The sequence below is a fragment of the Carcharhinus amblyrhynchos genome, chromosome 5 (assembly GCF_965287045.1).
Source record: "Carcharhinus amblyrhynchos chromosome 5, sCarAmb.v2.hapA, whole genome shotgun sequence".
NCBI lineage: Eukaryota > Metazoa > Chordata > Chondrichthyes > Carcharhiniformes > Carcharhinidae > Carcharhinus > Carcharhinus amblyrhynchos.
The window spans coordinates 5,223,523-5,247,540 of NC_137328.1; the positions used below are offsets into that span (position 1 = coordinate 5,223,523).

At 45.8% G+C, this 24,018-nt stretch overlaps 1 protein-coding gene across 1 annotated transcript; it reads left to right on the top strand.

The window, feature by feature from the left end:
* Window positions 1–354: 354 nt before the first annotated feature.
* On the top strand, window positions 355–23,982 carry LOC145342859 (TBC1 domain family member 15-like). The gene is made up of 6 exons (XM_080188390.1): window positions 355–416; window positions 1,837–1,983; window positions 10,693–10,783; window positions 15,473–15,621; window positions 22,792–22,933; window positions 23,602–23,982. The coding sequence occupies exons 1-6, from the start codon at window positions 371–373 to the stop codon at window positions 23,759–23,761; spliced, it is 735 nt and encodes a 244-aa protein (XP_080044516.1). The 5' UTR covers window positions 355–370; the 3' UTR covers window positions 23,762–23,982.
* The last annotated feature ends 36 nt before the right edge of the window (window positions 23,983–24,018 follow it).

Here is a 24,018-nt window from a genome sequence, read left to right on the forward strand (position 1 = left end):
CGTTACAGAATTAGCTTCATTGTCAATACCGGAGTCCAATGAAAGGTCATTGATCTGAAGCATTAACTCTGTTTTTCTCTCCACACACACTGGACGTGTCCAGCATTTTATGCTCTTCCTTAATTATGTTATCTCTCCTCGTAATTCAGAGTCCAGATATCATTTAGTGCATCTGCACTGCACTCCCACCAAGGTCAATATATTCTTCCCAAGGACTAATACATGTATGGTGCCCAGAACAAAGTGCTCTCAGTACTTCGCTTCAGTCGTTGCATTTTTCACAAATTCAGGTTTCTCTGCCTGTTATCATTGTCTATATCACAATATAATGTTTGTTTTGTTCCCTAGAAATGAAGGCGTGATCAATCTAATGGTGTTGAGAGATATACTCATCACTTTTGCTGCATTTCATCCAGGTAACGCAATCATTACATTTGCTCTCCTTCTTAGTATTGCTCCCATGAGTTATCGATAGAAAAAGATCGGCCTGCATTTGTGTAGCATCTTTCACAACTTCAGGGTGTCCCGAAGCACTTAGCAGCTGCTGCTGTAGTGCAAGGAGCGAAGCAGCCAATGTGTGCACAGCAAGATCCCACACTTGACGTTGTAGCAATGAGCAGATAAGGCGATTTCTGTGACTTTGCTTGAAGGATCGATGTTGGTCAGTACTCCCTTCTGCTCATCTTCAAATCATAGCGTGGATTTCTTTCGACCATTTGAAAGGGCAGATGGACTCTGAGATCAGCGTCTCATCCAAAGAATGGCACATCCAACAGTGCAGCATACTCGTAGTACTGCCCTGGAAGTATCAGTCTGGATTTTATGTATAAATTTGAGGAGTGGTACTTGAGCTCAAACTTCTTGATTCCGAGTCAAGAATGCTACCCGCTGAGCCAAGACTCTTGGTAGTAAAGGATTTTATTAAAATCATAGAATCCCTGCAGTACCGAAGGAGGCCATGCAGCCCATCAAGTCTGCACTGACAACAATCCCACTTGTACTCTATCCCCTAACCCCGCATATTCACCTCACGAATCCATCTGGCACAGGAACAATTGAGCATGACCAATCCACCTAACCCACACATCTTTGGAGTGTGGGAGGAAACCGGAGCACCTAGAGGAAACTCACGCAGACATAGGGAGAATGTGCAAACTCCACACTATCACCCAAGGACAAAATTGAACCTGGATCTGTTGCGCTGTGAGGCTGTAGTGTTAGCCACCGTGCTGCCCTCTGTAATCCTGGCATAATTTCAAGTGTAGGAAACTGTTCTGCCGTCTTTGAGGTCAAAATCTCCCCTATTTCACCTGCTTAAAGGCAGTTAGGGATAGGCAATAAATGCTGGCCTTGTTAGTGATGTACACATGCCCTGAATGAATAAAAGAATCAGCCAGATTTGTCGCTGCTCATTCTTATAGTGCCTTGCGCAAAAAGTGAAGTTTAAAGTTTATTTACTAGTCACAAGTAAGGCTTACATCAGCACTGCAAAAAAGTTACAGTGAAACTCCCCTGGTCGCCACATTCTGGCACCTGTTCGGATCAGTGCACCTAACCAACCTGCCTTTCGGACCATGGGAGAAAACTGGAGCACCCGGAGGAAACCCACGCAGACACGGGGAGAACGTGCAAACCCCACACAGACAGTGACCCAAATCGGGAATTGATCCCGGGTACCTGGCGGTGTGCCACGGTGCCTTCAGAAAATACCATTTAGTCAATTTATAAAATTAATGTTCATAACAATGGCTTTTTTGATCCAAAATAACTTCTTAGGGTGTGTGCAATATGTGTTCTCTTTTTTTTAAAAGAAGCTTTTTTCCCCTGTCTTTTTAGATGTGAGCTATGCTCAAGGCATGAATGACCTTGTTAGTCGCTTCCTAGAGGTGCTGGACTCTGAAGTGGATGCATACTGGTGCTCAGCATTCTACTTTGAGAAAATGTCTTTCGACTTCAAAGAAGAGGGCTTGATAAGGAAAATTAGTAAGTCCACTGTAGCCATCTGCTCAGATTTGGGCTGAGACCTCTTTGTTTTATGCCTACCCACTTCTTCACTCCTCCCTTTAAGATTCTTCTTAAAACACGTCTTTTTGACTAAGCTTCTGGTCCTCGGTCCTAATGTCTTCTTATGTCGTTGAGTGTCCATTTTGTCTAAAAATACTCTGTGAGGGCACCTTGAGATGCTGGACTCCGTTGAAGGTGTTACTTTACTGCAGTGTTGTTGGTTTTCTTAGAGGCTGTTGTTGGTTCACTTGCAAACTGCTCTTGAGTTGCCCAAGGGCACATTCACATACGATTTGAGAGCGGGAATTTTTTTTTAAATTCATTCGTGGGACACGCGCGTCGCTGGCTGGCCAGCATTTATTGCCCATCCCTAGTTGCCCTTGTTTAGAGGGCATTTGAGAGTCAACCACATTGCTATGGCTCTGGAGTCAATGCAGGCCAGACCAGGTAAGGATGGCGGATTTTCTTCCCTAAAGGACATCAGTGAACCAGATGGGTTTTTCCAACAATCAGCAATGGTTTCATGGTCATTAGTAGGTTTTTAATTCCAGATATTTTTTATTGAATTCAAATTCTGCTATCTGCCGTGGCGGGATTTGAACCTGCATTCCTAGATCATGACTGAGTTTCTGGATTAATAGTGTACTGATAATACCACTAGGTCATCGCCATAGGAATAGGCTATCTAGCCCCTTGAGTCTTTTCCACTGTTCAGTTGGACCATGACCGATTTGATGGTGGTCTCAGCTCTACATTCACCTACACCCCCAATAACCTTTGACTCTCTTGTTAACCAAGAATATATCTCCCTCTGCCTTAAAAATTGACCCTGCCTTCACCTGCTGTCTGGGTAAGAGTGTTCCAAAGATTCATGACCCTTGCAATTGGTTGTACTTCTTGGTGTCACTTCAGGCAGGTGTGGTTGCCACTATTAATGCCATTTATTTAAATTTTACGTCTTGCCCCAACGCGCTTAGCACATATCACAAGCGCTGTGAGAATCTAGGAATAGGTTGGGTGTCCCGAACCCAACTCTTAGCCCACATCCTTGCATCAATTTTTTCTTTCCAAGTATTTATCCTGTTCCCTTTTGAAAGTTACTATTGAATCTGCCTGCACAACCCTTACAAGCAGCGCCTTCCAGATTCGCTCTGTAAAAATGAAATTCCTCCCCTCTCATCTCTGCTCCTTTTGCTAATTATGTTAACTCTGTGTCTTCTGTTTATTGACCCTCCGGCCATTGGAGGGTCCTCCTCATTTCCCCAAAAGCCTTTGTGATTTTGAAAACGTCTTGCTAAATTTCCCCTTAACCTTGGTCAGGTAGTGGAAGCTCAATCATTGAATGTGATCAAGACAGAAATAGATTGATTTCTGGGAAGCAGTGGCATTCAGTGGTATGAGGGACAATGACATGGAGGGAGATAATCAGGCATTGACTGGCGGAGCAGACTCAATGGCTGAGAACTCTGGGTCTGTACTCATTGGAGTTTGGAAAGATGAGGGGGGATCTTATTGAGACTTACAGGATACTGCGAGTTTTGGGCTCCGTAACTAAGGAAGGATGTGCTAGCCTCGGAAAGAGTCCAGAGGAGGTTCACGAGAAAGATCCCCAGAAACAAGAGCTTGTCGTATGAGGAACAGTTGAGGGTTCTGGCTCTGTACTCATTGGAGTTTAAAAGGATGAGGGGGGGGGACTTTATTGAATCTTACAGGATACTGTGAGGCCTGGATAGAGTGGACATGGAGAGGATGTTTCCACTAGTAGGAGAAACTAGAACCAGCGGGCACAGCCTCAGGCTAAAGGGACAATCCTTTAAAACAGAGATGAGGAGGAATTTCTTCAGCCAGAGAGTGGTGAATCTGTGGAACTCTTTGCCACAGAAGGCTGCGGAGGCCGGGTCATTGAGTGTCTTTAAGACAGAGATAGAGAGGTTCTTGATTAATAAGAGGATCAGGAGAAAAGACAGCAGAATGGGGATGAGAGAAAAAACAGCCATGATTGAATGGAGGAGCAGATGTGATTCACTGAGTGCCCTAATTCTGCCTCTATGTCTTATGGTCTTATGGAATGGCCTACTCCTATCTCCTATGTGAACAGCCTCAGTTTCTGCCATCTGTCCACAGAAACTGAAATTCCTCAACCGGGTCCCATACTTTTTCCAATCGCACGATGCCTTTGACTTGGTTATGGGTGTACACTTACTTTTACATGGCCGTGATTCTAATCGCTGGGTTTTTCAGTACACTGCTGCTGTTTCAGTGTTACAGATTGTGACACTTTGCTGCCATCTCCTGTCCAGTACCTATGCCATGCCAGTTTGAAGCTTAACACTTGGCCTTTGTCGCTGTTAATTATCTCTCACTCGAGGCAGTACCCTTGCCCATCGAGGCTGCAAAAGTGGTGGACATTAAGGACTTGGAGACATTTTCTTGAATGGGTACCAGGGAAGAGGTATTTCATTCTCTGGAAAGACCGGAGAAGCTGGGATTTTGCTCCTTGGGAACAAAAGGTTGCGCACGCACGTACAGACAAACAAGTTAGGAGCAGGAATAGGCCGTTCGGCCCTTCGAGCCTGCCCAACTATTCAGTAAGATCATGGCTGATCTGGTTGTAACCTCCCACCTACCCCAATAACCTTTCGCCCCCTTGTTTATCAAGAATCTATCTAACTCTGCCTTAAAAATATTCAAAGACTCTGCTTCCACTGCCTTTCGAAGAAGAAAGTTCTAGTAACTCACCACCCTCTGAGGGAAGGAATTTCTTCTCATCTCAGTCTCAAATGGGTGACCTTTATTTTCAAACAGTGACCCCCAGTTCTTATTCTCCCACAAAAGGAAACATCCTCTCCACATCTATCTCCAGCCCTTCAGGGCCTTAAAGTTTTCAATCAAGTCGCCTCCTACTAAGCTCCAAAGGATACAAACCTAGCATGTCTAATCATTCCTCATTGGATAAGCCTCGTTCTTGGAATTAGTCTAGTACGTGCTCTCTGAACTGCTTCTAATGCATTTACATCCATGCTTAAATAAGAAGAGCTATATAATAGACACAGTACTCCACACCTGTTCTCACCAATAATCTGTATGACTAAAGCATAACCTCCCGACTTTTACAATCAGTTCCCCATGCACTAAACAGAAGCTCCCTATGCCAGGAGTTTCCAGTATGTTGGCTGAGTTGGGAGTTGGCATATCCCTGGAGGCTGGTAGGGTAGCACAGTGGCACAGTTTTTAGCATTGCTGCCTCACAGTGCCAGGGACATGGGTTCAATTCCTGCCTCGGGTCACTCACTGTCTGTGTAGGTATTGCACATTCTCCCCATGTCTGCACGGGTTTCCTCCAGGTGCTCCGGTTTCCTCTGGTTAGATGCATTGGCCATGCTAAATTCTCTGAGTACCCGAACAGGCACCGGAGTGTGGCAACCAGGAGATTTTCACTAACTTCATTGCAGTCTTAACGTTAGCCTACTTGTGACACTAATAAATAAACTTTAAAACATGCAGCAAGTGAGTATACATGTGCCACCCCCCCCATAAGTGGCCAGGGTTTATCTGCAGCAGATGAGAGACAGAGTGATGTGGGACTACATTATGACAATAGATGATCTTGGAGCTGGCATTCATATAATGTCGGAAGCTCATCTCATGTTCAAACTTGAAACAGTCTGGCTTAATCTCAAGTTTTTGCCATGGAGATGGATGGAGTCAGAAATCGATAACTGAGAAGTGAAACGATAGCTACCAATCCTGGCCTGCAGTTTAACCGAGACTCTTTCACTTGATAGATCGCTGAACAATAGAATATAGAACGGTACAGCACACATACAGGCCCTTCGGCCCACGCTGTTGTGCCAAACATGACGCCATATTAAACTAATCCCTTCTGCCTGCCCTTGGTTCATATCTCTCTATTCCTTGCATATTCATGTGCTAATCTAAAAGCCCCTTAAACACCCCTATTGAATCTGCTTGCATCACCACCCCTACAACTCACTTTCTGTTTAAAAAAAAATTGCCCCTCACATCTCCTTTGAACTTCCCCCTTTCACCTTAAGTGCATTGCCCCCCCCCCCAGTATCTGACATTTCAATGCCGACATTGTTCTGTTTAAGAATTTCTTGGTTGGAGACGTGGCCAGTGTCTGAGAATGTCTGGCAGTCCCCATTCCCTCACCCCAGTGTTGGGCAGTCACCTCGCTCATACTGACTAGATCCTTTCCCATTGGCCCCTCCAGCTCTGGTGGTCAGCACAACCCTGGCAAGACTGTCAAAACCATGCCCTGGTATAGTTGGCTTTTTGGATCACTTGTTTTCTGTCCAGTGTTGACTGCCAACACACCAGGCCACTCCTTCGTCTGAAAGGGTTCATGTTGAGAAGAAAACAATTTATTTCTACAGTGCGTTTATTATAGTGAAAACCCCCGAGACTCATCACAGGAATGTTATAAAACAAGTTTGACACCAAGCTAGGTAAGGGGATATGACTTCAAGTGAGCTCATGGGCAGAGAGAGAGAGGTTTGAGGAGTGCCTCTCAGCACTAGGGACTTGGGTTTAATTTCCGCCTTGGAAACGAGGTGAAGAGGATTAGGGAGGGAATTCCAGAGCTTGGGGCCACACAGCTGAAGGCGCAGCCTCCATTGATAGAGAAATAATAATTGGGAATGCGCATGAGGCCAGAATTAGGGGAGTGAGAAGATCAGGGGGTTGTGGGATTGGAGGGAATTGCAGAGATGGTGGTGGAGAGAGTTGGGGGTATGGTGGGGGGCGGGGGAGCTGGTGAAGGTGGGAAGGGGCCACAGAGGGATTTGAAACAAGGATGAGAATTTTAAAGTTGTGCTGTTGCCTGACCGGGTGCCAGTGTAGGCCAGCGAGCATGGAGTGGGACTTGCTGCAGTTAAGACCCAGGCAGCAGTGTTTTTGACGAACTCTGGTTTACAGATGGGAGAGCAGCTGGTCTTGCATTGCAAACGAAGGTGTTTAGCGATAACGGAGGAGTGCTTCAGGATTTCAGCAGCAGCAACAGGTGAGCTGAGACGAGCAAAGTCGAACAATGCCATTGAGATGGGGGAATATACGATCTGGCGATAGCCTGAATATGAAGTTGGAACCTCACTTCTGGATCAAATGATTACAAACAGACTGCCGTACTCTCAGACTGTTGCCAGGGACAGGGGATGGGGCTGGTAGCTGAGGAATGAAATGGTTGTTTCCTACCCTGGCCTGAGCCTCTTTTAAATTGATGGTCAGTGCAGGAGCCCTACAGCCCAGGGCGTGTGGCCACTCTGTGGAAGGTGGTTGAACACTTGGCATTTCAATGCAAACAAAGACGCCAAAAGCTGACCAGCGCACGTTGATGACTTTGTGAAGGCACCAGGACCAATTAAGGAGCAGTCTGCCTGTGCACAAAGTGTAGGATTGGGTTAGGGTTAGCCCAACCCCCCTGGAACAACAGCTTAGAATCACAGAACAGAATCCCTACAGTGCAGAAGCGGTCATTCGGCCCATCGAGTCTACGCCAACTCTCTGACAGAGTATTTTACCCAAGCCCTCTCCCTGCCCTATCCTTGAAACCCCACACACTTACTATGGCTCATAGATCCCTACAGTGCAGAAGGAAGCTATTCGGCCCATTGAGTCTGCATTGACCAAAATTCAACCCAGGCCCTATCGCAATAACCCTACTTATTTAATCTACTAACCCCCTGACACTGAAGGCAATTTAGCATGGCCAATCTACCTAACCCACACACCTTCTGGACTGTGGGAGGAAACCGGAGCACCCGGAGGAAACCCACACAGACACGGGGAGAAGGTGCAAACTCCACGCAGACGGTGACCCAAGGCAGAAATTAAACCCAAGTCCCTCGTGCTCACCACTGTGCCACCACTTGCATTTGTATAGCACCTTTAGCATCGTAAAATGTCCCCCCAGTGCTTCGCAGGAGTCATTCATTATCAGACAAAGATTTGACGCTTGAACTGTGTTGGGTGACCAGCGAGCATGGGGCAAAGAGGCAGGTGTTCGGCAGCTTGTTAAAGGGGGCAAGAAAGTGCAGGGGTTTCGGAGGGAATCACTGAGACAGGGCTGACGGCAGCTGGAAGAAGCAAAGGAAATAGGGGGCATTGAAAAATTCAGAGCTCAAATACTAGCTGCACTGTGTGGCTTAAATGATGTGGAGATGCCGGCGTTGGACTGGGGTAAACACAGTAAGAAGTCTGACAACACCAGGTTTAAATCCAACCGATTTACTATCAAATAAATCGTTTGGACTTAAACCTGGTGTTGTCAGACTTCTTACTAGCTTAAAAGAGACATGGATGATGTTTAATATGCAACAGGATAGTTTTGACTATACTCCCAGCGGTGAGAATGAGGACTTAATAGATTTGATATGATTCATGTTGGTGACCTGTCCCTATTAGTGATTATGCTGAGGTCTAATTAAATGTGATGAATAGATTTGAATTTGTTTCAACCCCCAATCTCAAGTCATTTCTGTCGACATTCCAAGCCAGCGCTGTTAACCATCAAGTTATCGGCTCACCAGACGCTGAAATGTTGGGGGGGTCATTTTTAAAAGAGGAAATAATGAGGTGGAACAAATTTCTCCCGAGAGGGAGAGGATGGGCCCTGTGAAGGGAAATGTAACCATGATGTGGAGATGCCGGCGTTGGACTGGAGTAAACACAGTAAGAAGCCTCACAAGGGTGTTACAAGGGAAACGTAACCGTGCTGTGAGCAAGAATAACGTTTTCAGCTCACTGCCCGAGGTTAGGAGGGTGTGGGTGATGAAAGAGAATTTGTTCTGAATTGGAACCACCGTGGATTTTGGTGTGCAAGTTTGACCTTTGAATCCTCGGAAAATCCCCCCCCCCAAAATGGGCTGACGTGCAGAGTGAGCATAAAAGTGAAGAATGTAAAAGTAAAGTAAAAAGTATTTATTAGTCACAAGTAAGGTTTACATTAACACTGCAATGAAGGTACTGTGAAATTCCCCTAATTGCCCCTTAGTGAGCCAAGATGTGTAGATTTGGTGGATTAGCTATGGTAAACGTGTGGGGTTACAAGGCTAGGGTGGGGGGTTAAGATACTCTGTCAGAGAGTTGGCATAGCCTCGATGGACTGAATGGCCCCTGCTGCATTGTAGGGATTCTATTCTATGATTCTAGGTTGTTGTTCCTGTGTGGCTGGATTGAAAACCCAATCCTACCATTTTGTACACAGGCAGACTGCACCTTAATTAGCCCTGGTGCCCACATGAGAGCAACACTGCGCCTGTTTGGGTGAGTGCACCCTAACCAACACACCTTTCAGACCATGGGAGGAAACCAGAGCACCCGGAGGAAACCCACGCAGACACGAGGAGAGCATGCAAGCTCCACACAGACAGTGACCCAAGCCAGGAATCAAACCCGGGTCCCTGGCGCTGTGAGGCAGCAGTGCTAACCACTGCCGCCTTGGGTATAGACACAACTAGGTGTGGGTATGGATGCAACTAAATAACATTGGGGTTCCAGATACTTGAAAACTGTTAACCTGTGTGAAATTGAGGTGTATTACAGACTAATTTAAATACAGAATGGTCACTGAAACATCAGGTGAATCAGGAGAATGTGTGCCTATGTGCATGCGGCATTTGTTGCTAATCATAGTGGAGGCTCTATTTTGTTTTAACTCTGGGATTCTAAGCTTCAGAACCCCTTAAAATTAGAGCCAGCCTATTCACAGGACGATGTCAGGAAGCACTGCTTCACAAAATGGTTTCTGGAAATCTGGACCTCTCTTCCCCCACCCCCTGCCACTCCTCCCAAAAACGCTGTTGAGGCCTGGGAGGGGGGCATTTAAAAACCTAAGGACTGAGATTTTGATAGATTTCCATTAGCTACAGGGTTTTAAGCATCACAGGAACAACACGGGAAAATGGAATCGGGATGTATAATGGGCAGGATTGAATCAAATAACAATAAGAACATAAGAACTAGGAGCAGGAGTAGGCCATCTGGCCCCTCGAGCCTGCTCCGCCATTCAATAAGATCATGGCTGATCTTTTCGTGGATTCAGCTCCACTTACCCGCCTGCTCACCATAATCCTTAATTCCTTTACTGTTCAAAAATATATCCATCCTTGCCTTAAAAACATTCAATGAAGTAGCCTCAACTGCTTCACTGGGCAGGGAATTCCACAGATTCACACCCCTTTGTGTGAAGAAGTTCCTCCTCAACTCAGTCCTAAATCTGCTTCCCCTTATTTTGAGGTCATGCCCCCTAGTTCTAGTTTCACCCGCCAGTGGAAACAACTTCCCTACTTCTATCTTATCTATTCCCTTCATAATCTTATATGTTTTTGTAAGATCTCCCCTCATTCTTCTGAATTCCAGTGTGTATAGCCCCAGTCTACTCAGTCTGTCCTCATAAGCCAACCCTCTCAACTCCAGAATCAACCTAGCGAATCTCCCCTGCACCCCCTCCAGTGTCAGTATGTCCTTTCTCAAGCAAGGAGACCAAAACCATACGCAGTACTCCAGGTGTGCCCCCACCAGCACTCTCTATTTAAGGCAGGCTGGAGGGGCTGAATGGCCTCCCACTGTTCTGATGCATTGTTTAACACGTCTAATCTCTACAGGGGGCTTTCACTGACGAGATAGAACCTGTTTGTTTGATTGCACGGTACTGTATGTGTGTCACAGGACTCGAGGAGCAGTTGCTGAAGGAACTGGACCCGCAGCTTTATGCTCACCTTCTGAGGGATGATATGAATGGCCTCACCTTTTGTCACAGGTAAGGCAATGATAGTCGCACTCAGCGCCTCCCCTCTTTTAGAGATGTTTACCGATCGGCTGCCTAATTCCTTTTCAGCCACTCCCCTTTCACTCTGCTGAGGTGCAAACCTCCTCTATCTCCGCAAGGTTCAGAACGAAGCTTGGCCCCCAAGGCTTCCCGCTTTCTTAAAAAAAAAGGCACCAGCTCCCAGCAGAGCTGCCCCTCATTCAAACGCCTATCAAGCGTTCACGTCACAGTGCTATTCAGAGAGACACGGCTGAACAGTGGCTGCTGTGGGGAAAGCTCAGGTGTTCCCGCCTTAGAATTTTATCTGTGATTTAATCGAGATGCTTAAGTTGATTAAAGGAGTTAGATAAGATAGACAGAGAGAAACTCTTTCCTCTAGTGGGAACGTCTTGGGAGGGGTGGGGGAGAGAGGGAGTCCTGAACAGGGGAAGCGGAACCTTAAAATCTGAGCTGCGTGACTCAGTGACATCTGGAAGCACAAGGGATAGTGAAAATCTGGAACTCTGTTCCTTAAAATAGCGTTGAGGCTGGGGTCAGTTAAAGATTTCAAAACTTGGTCAATTTTTATCAGGTGAGCACCAAGCTCTGGAATTCCGCCCTACCCCCTACATTTCTCCGTCTCTCTTATCTCGTTTCCCTCCTTTAAGACACTCCTTAAAAGGCATCATTTGACCAAGCCTAGTCCATCACTCAAACCAGCCTCCCATCTATTGACTCTGTCTATACTTCCCGCTGCCTCGGTAAAGCAGCCAGTGTAATTCAGGACCCCACACACCTCGGACATTCTCTCTTCCACCTTCTTCCGTCGGGAAAAAGATACAAAAGACTGAGGTCACGTACCAACCAACTCAAGAACAGCTTCTTCCCTGCTGCTGTCAGACTTTTGAATGGACTTACCTCGCATTAAGTTGATTGTTCTCTACACCCTAGTTATGACTGTAACACTACATTCTGCACTCCTTTTCTATAAACGGTATGCTTTGTCTGTATAGCGTGCAAGAAACAATACTTTTCACTGTATGTTAATACATGTGACTAATACATATGGTCATCTGACTTAATATCTCCATCAGTGGTTCAGTGTCATATTTAGTTTTATAATTCACCTGTGAAGTACACTGAGACCTTACACTGTGCTGAAGATGTTATTTGTTGTTTGAACATTGTAATTGAATTTGTTTCCAGCACCCTTTCAGACAGAGTATTCTAGTTCAGTGGTTCCCCGCCAAGGTGTCTCAGCATCCTGGTGTGCCGTGAAAAGCCAAGTGTGCCACGAACAAAGATCCAGAATGATTCAAAATTCACGGAATTAAACTAAAACTAGCTCTCCCCTTAAAGTTTGCTTATTAGTCACAAGTAAGGCTTGCATTAACACTGCAATGAAGTTGCTGTGAAATTCCCCTAGTTGCCACCCTCCAGCGCCTGTTGGGGTATTTATATACGCCTTATTTGTGTAAGGATATATTGGCCTTGGAGGGAGTACAGAGAAGGTTCACCAGGCTGATGCCAGAGATGAGGGGGTTAGTTTGAGGAGAGATTAAATAGACTGGGTCTGTACTCATTGGAGTTTAGAAGGCTGAGGGGGGATCTTATAGAGACTTATAAGATAATGAAGGGGCTAGATAGGGTAGAGGTAGAGAGATTCTTTCTGCTTAGAAAGGAAAACAGAACTAGAGGGCACAGCCTCAAAATATTGGGGGTGGGGGGGCAGTTTAGATCGGAGTTGAGGAGGAACTTCATCACTCAAAGGGTGGTGAATCTCTGGAATTCTCTGCCCATTGAAGTGGTGAAGGCTACCTTGTTGAATATATTTAAGCCATGGGTAGATAGGTTTTTGACAGACAAGGGAATTAAGGGTTATGGGGAGAAAGTGGGAAAGTGGAACTGATCCACTGCAGATCAGCCATGATCTTATTGAATGGCGGGGCAGGCTCGAAGGGCTAGATGGCCTACTCCTGCTCCTATTTCTTATGTTCTTATGTCAATGCACCCTAACCATGTCTTTCAGATTGTGGGAAGATTGTTGGAGCAAGTTGGGAATCGAACCCGGTTCCCTAGCACTGTGAGGCAGCAGTGCTAACCACTGTGCCACCCCACTGCTCTGTGGTTGACAATTCTGGCAGGAGCCGCACATGTGCACTTTAGGTTTTTTATCTTGGTCAGGCCTATGTGGATGACCAACGGGACTTGGAGCTAAAGACAAAGGTCCCAGTGGCCTCCACGCAAAAAGTGTAATCTCAAAAATGGCAGCTCAGAGAAAATAAGAGGTGTGCTTCAATTTATTTCATTATATCGAGGTGTGTCGTGACACACAGAAGAAGTTGGGAACCATTGTTCTAGATGATAACCAAGACCTAAGTAATATCACGTTGCGGAAATTGGGAGTGGAGTGTGATCGAAACACTTTGAATGTCAGTACGAGAATATAATTACTATCCTTGTATCCTGAAGTGCCAGAGAAAACTTGTTATTTGATGTGAGATCAAACCCTAAACCCTCAAAACAAAATTCTTTCTGAAAAGAAATCTTTTTGATATTCAGCCGGCATTATAAGCACGGTGGAAACAGAGCCTCTGTTCACCACCTCTTTCCTGTTCCAGTAATAATAAACCTTCTGCCTGAGCTTGGCATGGAAATGCAAGTGTGCGGTTGACTGCTGTGAAGTGTGAAAGAACATATTAGCCAGTCCGTTTGTCTAAATGTGCTCTGGGGGAGGTTAATAAGAATTGTCAATCCGATGAAGAGATTTTGCTGTTGCAGTTAAACGTGTGCGGGGAAAAAGATTGACTTGTTTTACCATAATAGGAAGAGTCTCCCTTGGACTGTCAACAGGTGCGAGAAAATAATTTGCTCCTTAGTCTTGCTGGTTTAAGACCATAAGAAATAGGAGCAGAATTAGGCCATTTGGCCCATCGTGTCTGCTCCGCCATTCAATCATGGCTGATCTGATTCTCATCCCCATCCCCCTGCCTTCTCCCCGTAACCCTTGATCTTTTTATTGATCATGAACCTATCTATTTCTGTCTTAAAGACACTCAGTGACCTGGCCTCCCTCAGTGTGGCAATGAATTCCATCATCCTCTGATTCACCACTCTCTGGCTGAAGAAATTCTTCCCCATCTCAGTTTTGAAGAAGCGTCTCTTCAGTCTGAGGTTGTGCCCTTGAGTTCTAGTCTCTCCCACTTGTGGAAACATCCTCTCCACATCCATGTTATCTAGGCCTCTCAGTATTCGCTAAGTTTCGATTAGATCCCCCTTCATCCTTCTAAACTCCATTGAGTATGGACCCAGACTCAACCGCTTTTCATATGACCAACCCTTCATTCCTGGGATCGTTCTTGTGAACCTCCCCTGGACCCTCTCTAAAGCCAGCACGTGCCAATCAAGTGGATCACTGTCAAGAATGATATCGGGTTTCTTTGTTACAATGTGTTTTTATTCACAATTTTTTATAAAATTAATAAATTGTTCCCTTTGAAATTTGGTATTCTTCCATCTGTCCTGGGAAGTGCAAGAAAAGGTTTGACAGCATGTCCCTTTTCATTATATTCCATGGGATGTGGGGTCATTGGCTAGAACAATGTTTATTGCCCATCCCCAATTACCCTTGAGAAAATAGTGGTGAGTCATCTTCTTGAACCACTAAATTAATAAACTGGAAGCAGACCTCCTCGTACTGTTCTCGTGTTTGTGTCTGCACATTATTAAGATTATGAAAGGAGTCGACGGGTAGAGATGTTCCCACTTGTATGGAAGGCCTGGACTAGGGAGCATCAATATAAGATAATGACTATTAAATCCAATCGGGAATTCAGGAGAAACATCTTTACCCAGAGAGTAATGAGAATGTGGAATTTGCTACCACAAGGAGTGGTTGAGGCAAACAGCCTCAACAAAATAGATGCATTTAAGTGGGGGGGCGGGGCGGCTAGATGTATACATGGGGGTAAATGGATTAGAAGGACATTACTAGAAGGATGTGGAGGATTTGGAGAGGGTATAGAAAAGATTTATCAGGGTGTCACCTGGAATGGAGAGCATTAGCAACGAGGAGAGATTGGAGAAACTTGATTTGTTCTCACTGGAACTACGGAGATTGAGAGTCGACCTGATAGAAGCCTACAAGATTATGAGAGGCATGGACAGAGGGGATAGTCAGAAGCTTTTTCCCCAAGTTGGAAGAGTCAATTACTAGAGGACAGGTTTACAGTGTGAGGGGCAAGGTTTAAAGATGTATGGGGCAAGTTTCTTTCCACATAGGGTGGTGGGTGCCTGGAATTTGCTACCAGGACAGGTAGTGGAAGTAGATACAATAGTGACTTTGCAGGGGCATCTGGACAAATACAAGAATAGGATGGGAGTAAAGGAGTATGGTCCCCGGAAAGGTGGGGGGTTTTAGTTCAGTCGGGCAGCATGGTCGGTGCAGGTTTGGAGGGCCGAAGGGCCTGTTCCTGTGCTGTAACTTTCTTTGTTCTTTGATATGTTGATTAGCAAGAGACGAAGAGTGGGGAGAGCCTCATGTGAACCATAAATATGGCGTGGCCCATTTGGGCCAAATGACCTATTGCTCTGCTATAAAATCTTGTGTAATTGTCTTCAGTAGCAGTTTTGAATAAAAGTGGGTAATGGCTTGTTCCATTTGTGGTCCTTATGGGGCTGCCTTCTCTTCCCTGTTGGCAGGTGGCTACTCCTGGGATTCCAGCGTGAGTTTGAGCACAGCGATGCAATCCGCCTGTTTGAGATCCTCAGCAGTCACCACCTGGAGCTCAATTCACTGGAGGCAGAAAGTGCACGTCACTTGGAGAGAATGACGCATTTCCAGAGGGAAGGTGAGTAACCTGCCGAAACCAAATACGACGGTGACCGTGAATTGTCAAATGCAAGCCCATTTGGAGAAGTAAGCTTCTGCTTCTTGTCATGACCACATAACGGACATTTCTTCAAAGTGTCCCTCACCTGAGGTGGCACCCTTTTAAATCTGCAAGCGATTCAATTGGGGGAAAAAAAAGCAGCAAAGCTTTAGTCTTAAACCAGGTAAACATTTGTTTATTGCAAAACTATTGCTGCAAAAAACGCAAAGTAATAAATTTACCAACTAACTCCCGCCCATTGACTCTGTCTACACTTCCCGCTGCCTCGGGGAAAAGCAGCCGGCATAATCAGGGACCCCACGCACCCCGGACATTCTCTCTTCCACCTTCTTCCATCGGGAAAAAGATACAGAAGTCTGAGGTCATGTACCAACCGACTCAAAAACAGCTTCTTCCCTGCTGCTGTCAGACTTTTGAATGGACCTACTTCGCATTAAGTTGATCTTTCTCTACACCCTCGCTATGACTGTAACACTACATTCTGCACTCTCTCCTTTCCTTCTCTATGAATGGTACGCTTTGACTGTATAGGGCGCAAGAAACAATACTTTTCACTGTATACTAATACATGTGACAATAAAATCAAATCAAATTGTAAAAATTAAATAATTGAAATATTAAATGCAGTTAAGGATAAACAATACTTAGGAAGATAACATTTAGCTCAGTTCCCGCTGCAGGCCTGTAGCTTGTGAATAAATTGTTGGTTAGTTGGATTGAAGAGTAGAGGAGTTCAGCAGCTGTGATGGCTTTTGTGGACAATTAAACGGTGTTTGCCTTTTCAGGTGGAATCAGCAGGTTCTAGGAGAGAGAGAGAAGGTTTCTTGTTCCTCACTAGTTTGTGGTCATGACTCGGGAAGGTTTCCTAGATTTGTTCAGCAGTACAACGTTTGATTTCTGGTTACCTTCCTCTTTGTTCTCCCTTGGCCGAAAACCCTTTCTGAGGATTTGTCTCAGAGTTCATCCTGGGTGGCTGTCCTCAGTCAGGCTTTATACAGTGCAAAAATTAAAATGGCTGCTCTCACAAACTGTCGAATCATTTTAGGTATTGGGTTAAGCCAAATCCAGGGCACGGTCCCATTCCATTGTCTTTTAGCCAGTCTTCTAAATGCTGTAGCAATTTACTTGAATGGTTCCCACTTCCAGCTTTAATGAGTGGGGAAGAGCTACTCACACCTCCAGGGAAGTCATTGTCACTGAGTTTCTGTTCACCCTTGTGGAAATGCGTGCTAAATTTCAAATGTCTTCCACTTGTCAATCTGCTTTCCACTTGGAGCCTCCTAGAAGCTTGACAGACATTGCCGTTATAAAATGTCAGGTGATTTTTGTCAATCATTTTTAAAACTGTCTATTTGAAAGTAGTGGTGCAGTTGGGAGGCAGTGACCAGCGGGATTGTCACGGGTCTAGCAATCCAGATACCGCAGGGTAATGCTCTGGGGATCCGGGTTTGAATCCCACCACAGCAGATGGTGAAATTTGACTTCAATAAAGACCTAGAATTAAAAGTCTAATAGTAATCATGAAACCATTGTCAATTGTTGTAAAATGAAACCCATCTGGCTCACTAACATCCCCTTTAGGGAAGGAAATCTGTCATCCTTACCTCATTTGGCCTACATGTAACTCCAGACCCACAGCAATGTCTTAACTACCCCCTGAGATGGGCAATAAATGCTGGCCCAACCAGAGATGTCCACATCCCAAGAATGAATTTGGAAAAAAGACCTGGTCAGGACACCAAATACCCCAACTCTTCAAAATAGTGGCTGTAGGATCTATTACATCTACCAGAGAGGGAAAACAAGGCCTCAGTTCAATGTCTCATCCAAAAGTCCTTAACTTCCTGGCTCTAAAGTGTTCAATTTGGGGGGGGTGGGGTTTGTTGGGATTTACTGGATAAGTCCAAAAGCGCCAACTTCCCCTGGACAGATGCACTGAGTTGGGAACCATCCGACAAAGCGATTTAAATTACCAGCTTCGGATAGTTCTGGTAGCGTTACATTAATTGCTACTCTGAAAAGGCTGGAAGAAACAAAGCCACTTCAGCGTAAATATTTCAAACATCCAGACCGAGTCCTGCATGTGACACCCTCAACACTCTGACACCGCTGCCCTTTCCCCCCCAACTAACTCTGCCAACTACTAGAACTACTAGTCATCAAACCCCCCCGCCACCCCCCCCCCCTCATCACCATCAAATATTGCAGACCCCACTCCTGCAACCCATAGCCCCCTCTCCCGACCTGACCCACATTTGGCCAGAACTGGACTGCGCTGGTGTGTGTGTGTGTGTGTGGGTGTGTTGGGGGGCAGGGTCGCAATATCACTGCAACTCCGGCCAGCCAAGGTTTCAGCAAAGTAATTGTGAAGCGTGGGGCCCGGGCTGACTCCAATAATTGAATGTGGGATGTGAGTTTATGCACCGTAAGCTTTTTCAGTGTGATGGATGAATCATAGAACCCTACAGTGCAGAAAGAGGCCCTTCGGCCCATTGAGTCTGCACTGAACACAATCTCACCCAGGCCCTATCCCCATATCCCTACATATTTTACCCTCTAACCTTAGCATCCCTAGACACTAAGGGGCAATTTTAGCCTGGCCAATCAACCTAACCCGCACATCTTTGGACTGTGGGAGGAAACTGGAGGAAACCCTCGCAGACACGAGGAGAATGTGCAAACTCCACACAGACAGTGACCCGAGCCGGGAATCGAACCCAGGTCCCTGGAGCTGTGAAGCAGCAGTGCTAACCACTGTGCTGCCGTGCGTGGGGAATGTTTGACATACAGAAAAGGAGAATGATATGAAAAGCTGTATGTGGGGTAGATATTGAAATGGATTTGTTTCTGTCCTTGCACAGTTGGCCGTATAACTTTCTACCTCTCTTCAGCCACCAGTGCTTCAGCCGGCTCCTCTGCTGGTGGTTTGTGTTCCTCTTTGTAAATCGCGTTAAATACCTGCTTTAAACGTAAAAACCATGTCGAAACATTTTCTGAAAATGCATTCTGAAACTCATTGGCTGGAAACTGCCTGAAATGACTGCAGAATTCCTTTTGTTAAACGGGATCATGGTTGAGATCGCTGCAGGTTCAACGCAGGAGCCACGTGAAAGGGCAGCACAAAGAATTGATGCGGTGCATCGCAGAGCGTTCTAGCAGCTTCTGCCAAATCAGTTTAAATCCACGCTTAAAAGCAAATTACTGCAGATGCAGGAATGTGAAACCAAAAGAGAAAATGCTGTGAGACAGCAGTGCTAACCACTGTGCCGCCCTATTGTGTGAAACCTACGCTGGTAACAACGCTCTTTTAGTTGCGCTATCGTTCTGGTGTACCCTCTCCAAGACCAGAGCTGGTCGGAGCTGAACTAAGGGTTTTTTTTTCTGAAAGCTGTGAGATTTGATGTGTGATTGCAGTCCTGACCAGCCAGCACAGTATATTTAGTAACCGCGTTGAGAAGGGAACTGGACAAATACTTTCACCGGGCTGTGGGGGAGTCGGACTAATCGGATATCTCCACCAAAGAACTGAGACAGGCACGAGTGGCCCCTCCTAAGCTAAACTATTCCATGCAGCCCATGACATCCCCTGCTGCAGACTCCACTCTCGGGTTATCTTTTAAAAGGAATTTGCTTGAAAACCGATATTATGATCCAAGGGGAGTAGTTAGGAATGCGGGACTAATCCTAGATAGCTTATCTGGAGAAAAGGCTGGGACAAAGACTTGTGGAATCATACAGCACAGAATGAGATCATTCGGCACATAGCAACATAGAAACTAAAAGCAGAATTAGGCCATTCGGCCCCTCGAGCCTGCTCCGCTACTCATTATGGTCATGGCTGATCATCGAATTCAATATCCAGATTTCCCCCCCCCTTCCCCTTCCCCTTCCTCTTCCCCCCCACCTTCCTTCCTTCCTCCCCCCCTTCCTTCCTTCCTCCCCCCCCCCCTTTCCCCCCATATCCCTTGATTCCTTTAGCCCCAACGGCTAAATCTCATAGAATCCCAACAGTGCAGAAGGAGGCCATTCGGTCTATCGAGTCTGCACCGACAACAATCCCACCCAGACCCTATTCCCATAACCCCACGTATTTATCCTGCTAATCCCCCTCACACAAGGGTCAATCTAGCATGGCCAATCAACCTAACGCACACACCTTTGGACTGTGGGAGGAAACTGGAGCACCCGGAAGAAACCCAAGCAGACATGGAGAGAATGTGCAAACTCCACACACGGTGACCTGAGGCGGGAGTTGAACCCAGACCCCTGGCGCTGTGAGGCAACAGTGCTAACCACTGTGCCACCGTGCTGCCCTAATATCTTTTTGATATCACACAACATTTTGGCCTCAACTACATTCTGTGGTAGTGAATTCCAAGCATTCACCACCCTGAGGGTGAAGAAATTTCTCCTCGCTCAGTCCTAAAAGTTTTACCCCTTACCCTCAAACTTTTACCCCAAGTTCTGGACTCCCCCACCATCGCAAATGTTCTTTCGGAATCTGCCCTCTCTAACCCTGTTAGAGTTTTATAGGTTTCTATGAGATCCCCTCTCGCTCTTCCAGAGATAAAGGTTTGACGCTGGGAACTGTACAGGAGCAGGGCAACAGGATTAGGTCAGGTTGTTCTAGCAAAGGACCAATATAGATACAACTGGCTGAACAACTCCCTATAACATAATCCTAACCGACTTAGTTTCTCCTCATATGACAGACCTGCCATCCCAGGAATCAGCCTGGTAAACCTTCGCTGCACTCCCTCTATAACAAGGCTCATTGTGTTCATGCTATCTCTTTGAAAGTCCCTCACCCAAATCCTGTACTCCTTTCTCACATTCCTGCTGCTAATATTCACTTTTAAAGGATGCATCTAATTCCCTTTTGCCTGCATTCCACATGATTATAACTTGCTGTGTAAATGGAACAGACTGATTTTATGCTGCGTTCTATGATCCTGCCATGCTTTGTGCGATAAGTAGTAATGTTGCGTTCTGTTCTTTTACTACGGAGATTATCACAATGCAGAAGGGAGTTGTTCAGCCAGTTGTATCTATATTGGTCCTTTGCTAGAACAATCTGACCTAATCCTGTTGCCCTGCTCCTGTACAGTTCCCAGCGTCAAACCTTTATCTCTTTCATTGCCCTTTGAAAGAGCCCAGAATCTCCCCTTCAGCCACTCGCAGTGGCAAAGTTCCAGTAATCCTCTTTGCCAACGAATTTCTCTCTTACTGTTTTCAAAGATAGTACACAAGAAATAGATGCAGGAGTGGGCCACCACATCCTTCAGGCCTGCCCTGCCATCCAATACGATCATGGCTAATCTGTGCTGCCCTAAGCTCCTGTGTCTTTTCCCCAGAGCCCTCTCTTCCTCGATCTGTCAAATATTTATCCGCCTCCACTTTAAATACTCTAATGATCCAGCCTCCAGCACCCTTTGGGGCAGAGAATTCCAGAGATTGATTCACCCTCTGCGAGAAGAAATTTCTACGCACTTCAGTTTTAAATGACCGACCCTGTACGATCAATCATTAGAAACCCTCCAGTGTCGAAGGAGGCCATTTGGCCCATTGAGTCTGCACTGACCACAATCCCACCCAGGCCCTATCCCTGTAATCCCACATATTTACCCCACTAATCCCCTGACGCTACGGTCAATTTAGCATGGCCAGTCAACCTAACCTGCACATCTTTGGACTGTGGGAGGAAACTGGCGCACCCAGAGGAAACCCATGCAGACACGGGGAGAACATGCAAACTCCACACAGACAATGACTTAAGCTGGGATTTGATTTGATTTGATTTATTACTGTCACATGTATTAACTTGCAGTGAAAAGTATTATTTCTTGCATGCTATGCAGGCAAAGCATACCGTCCATAGAGAAGGAAACGAGAGAGTGCAGACCGTAGTGTTACGGTCATAGGTAGAGAAAGATAACTTAATATAAGGTAGGTCCATTCAAAAGTCTGACAGCAGCAGGGAAGAAGCTGTTCTTGAGTCGGTTGGTGTGTGACCTCAGACTTTTGTATCTTTTTCCCGACGGAAAATTGAAGAGAGAATGTCTGAGACGCGTGGGGCCCTTAATTATGCTGGCTGCTTTTCCAAGACAGCAAGAAGTGTAGACAGAGTCAACGGATGGGAGGCTGGTTTGCGTGATGGATTGGGCCATGTTCACGACCTTTTGTAGTTCCCTGTGGTCTTGGGCAGAGCAGGAGCCCATACCAAGCTGTGATACAACCAGAAAGAATGCTTTCTATAGTGCAGCTGTAAAAGTTCGTAGCTGACATGCCAAATTTCCTTAGCCTTCTGAGCCCGGGTCCCTGGCACTGCGAGGCAGCAGTGCTAACCACTGTGCTGCCCAGCACAGCACAGAGGAGGCTGTTCGGCCCATCAAGATGCTTTGGCTGTCTTGCAGACTTGGTTATCCCAATTTGTTGCCAATTTTAAACTCATGACCACTTGTCCCTGGCTCGCTTCCTCCATACAAAGTATGAAAGCGCCTCATCATTAAAAAAAAACTTGACTAAATCTCCTCTTAACCTTCTGCTGGTAAGAGTCCCAGGAATTAAAAAGGTGGGTCACCCTGCTGAATTTGAATTCTTTCTACAATACAGTACCCAAACCCATTCACAGCGCTATGAATTCATAATTAGTCCTCTATCCCTGTTCCCACGTCCTTTTCTGGCAATTTACCTGAAGTCTGTCTTTCAAGGAATTGGGGATACCTGGGTCCATAATGACTGCTTGTTTTTCGTCTCAAACTATATGACCACAATGTGGATGGCCATAAAACATTAGGTAAGGGTCATGGGTGGAGGGGGGGACTGGTGGTGTTAAGATGGCGGCGCGGGCTCGTTGGGCCGAAGGGCCTGTTTCCCGGGCTGTTTTTGTTCTTTGTTCTTTGTTCACATGGTCTTTCATATTTGATTGGATCTGCCAGCAGTTTGCCATTCCTGAGGTCCACTGATAGGAGCGATTGGTTGTTTTAGAAGAGGTAGCTTGGGAAACTGACAGAGCCTGTAAACTTTAACCAATTTTTTTTTTCTTTTTTTTGAGACTTAAGTAGCGCCAGTGTTTGTTTTCTGATAAGTCAGGCTGTTTGCCAACTGTGTTTTCTTCTGCAACCATAGAAGGGAAGATGAGGCCAGAATTGCCTGTGACCAACAATGATTACACCTTTGAACTCTTCATCTGTGCCGCGATCTTGCTGGAGAAGAAGGATCTGCTGTTGAAATGCTCGGATGAAGTGGAACTCATTCAGTTTACAAACAGGTAAACAAACACTCCAGAGAGAATTTTCCTCTCCCGTCAGCACAGTAACCATAGCGGGTGGGGGGTGAACCGTTCGAAGGTCTGTTGAACCCAGGTAGGATTTAGTTTATTTTATTTATTATGTATTTAGTTTAGTTTATTTGTTAGTGCCACAAGCAGGCTTACATTAACACTGCAATGAAGTTACAGTGAAAATCCCCTAGTTGCCACACTCCGGTACCTGTTCGGGTACACTGAGGGAGAATTTAGCACGGCCAATGTACCCTAACCAACACATCTTTCGGACTGTGGGAGGAAATTGGAGCACCCGGAGGAGACCCACGCAGACACGGGGAGAATGTGTAAACTCCGCACAGAAGTGACCCAAGGGCCGGGAATCGAACCCAGGTCCCTGGCACTGTGAGGCAGCAGTGCTAACCAATGTGCCACTGCCCAATTGGGTCAGCACTTTAATATTGTTTTAGAAAAATTAGTCGATTGGATCAAATTTGGGTAACTTCAAATTATTCAACCCGTTGTCATTAATATTGACCAGCGCTGGAGCCCAGTGAAATAGAGGGCGGTTGTAGCTCAACACACGATACCAGCTGGTCACTTCCTGACTGATGTTTCAGTTTATGCTGCACTTGTACATTATGTCCACTACACCCCGCTCTCTGTACCTCCAGTTTGCAGGGAGCACTGAACTTGGATAGAGTTCTGGAAAGAGCAGAGCAAGCATTCTTCAACTACTGCAACAAATCTGTGATGGACTGTTTCAAGAAACTCTGTACGGAACCGAAGAAGAAGAGCTTCTTTAACTTCAAGCTGATGGATTTGTTCTCCTGACAGGTTGGAGAGTGTCACCGATTTACATTCAGGTTACGACCATAGCGGAGAATCACTTGCGTACAACTCAGGGCCCAATTCATTCGAAGCATTCTCCCAAACCGAAAGTGCCTTTTCAGAAAACCTTTTGATGTTTACATTTGTATTTTTAAGCCCAATTGGCTGATTTCTGTCAGTATTATTACTGCAACAACCCAGCCATTAAAAAGTCTTGAATTTAAGCGCAATCGTTTTATTTCCCTTTCCGAAATGCAGCA

Excerpts from the sequence above, each read along its gene's own strand:
- LOC145342859 (XM_080188390.1), top strand. The coding sequence starts at position 371 with ATGGTGTTGAGAGATATACTCATCACTTTTGCTGCATTTCATCCAG. Across the intron at positions 1,984-10,692 it reads GGGCTTGATAAGGAAAATTA|GACTCGAGGAGCAGTTGCTG; the intron begins GTAAGTCCACTG and ends TGTGTGTCACAG. Across the intron at positions 15,622-22,791 it reads GACGCATTTCCAGAGGGAAG|AAGGGAAGATGAGGCCAGAA; the intron begins GTGAGTAACCTG and ends CTGCAACCATAG.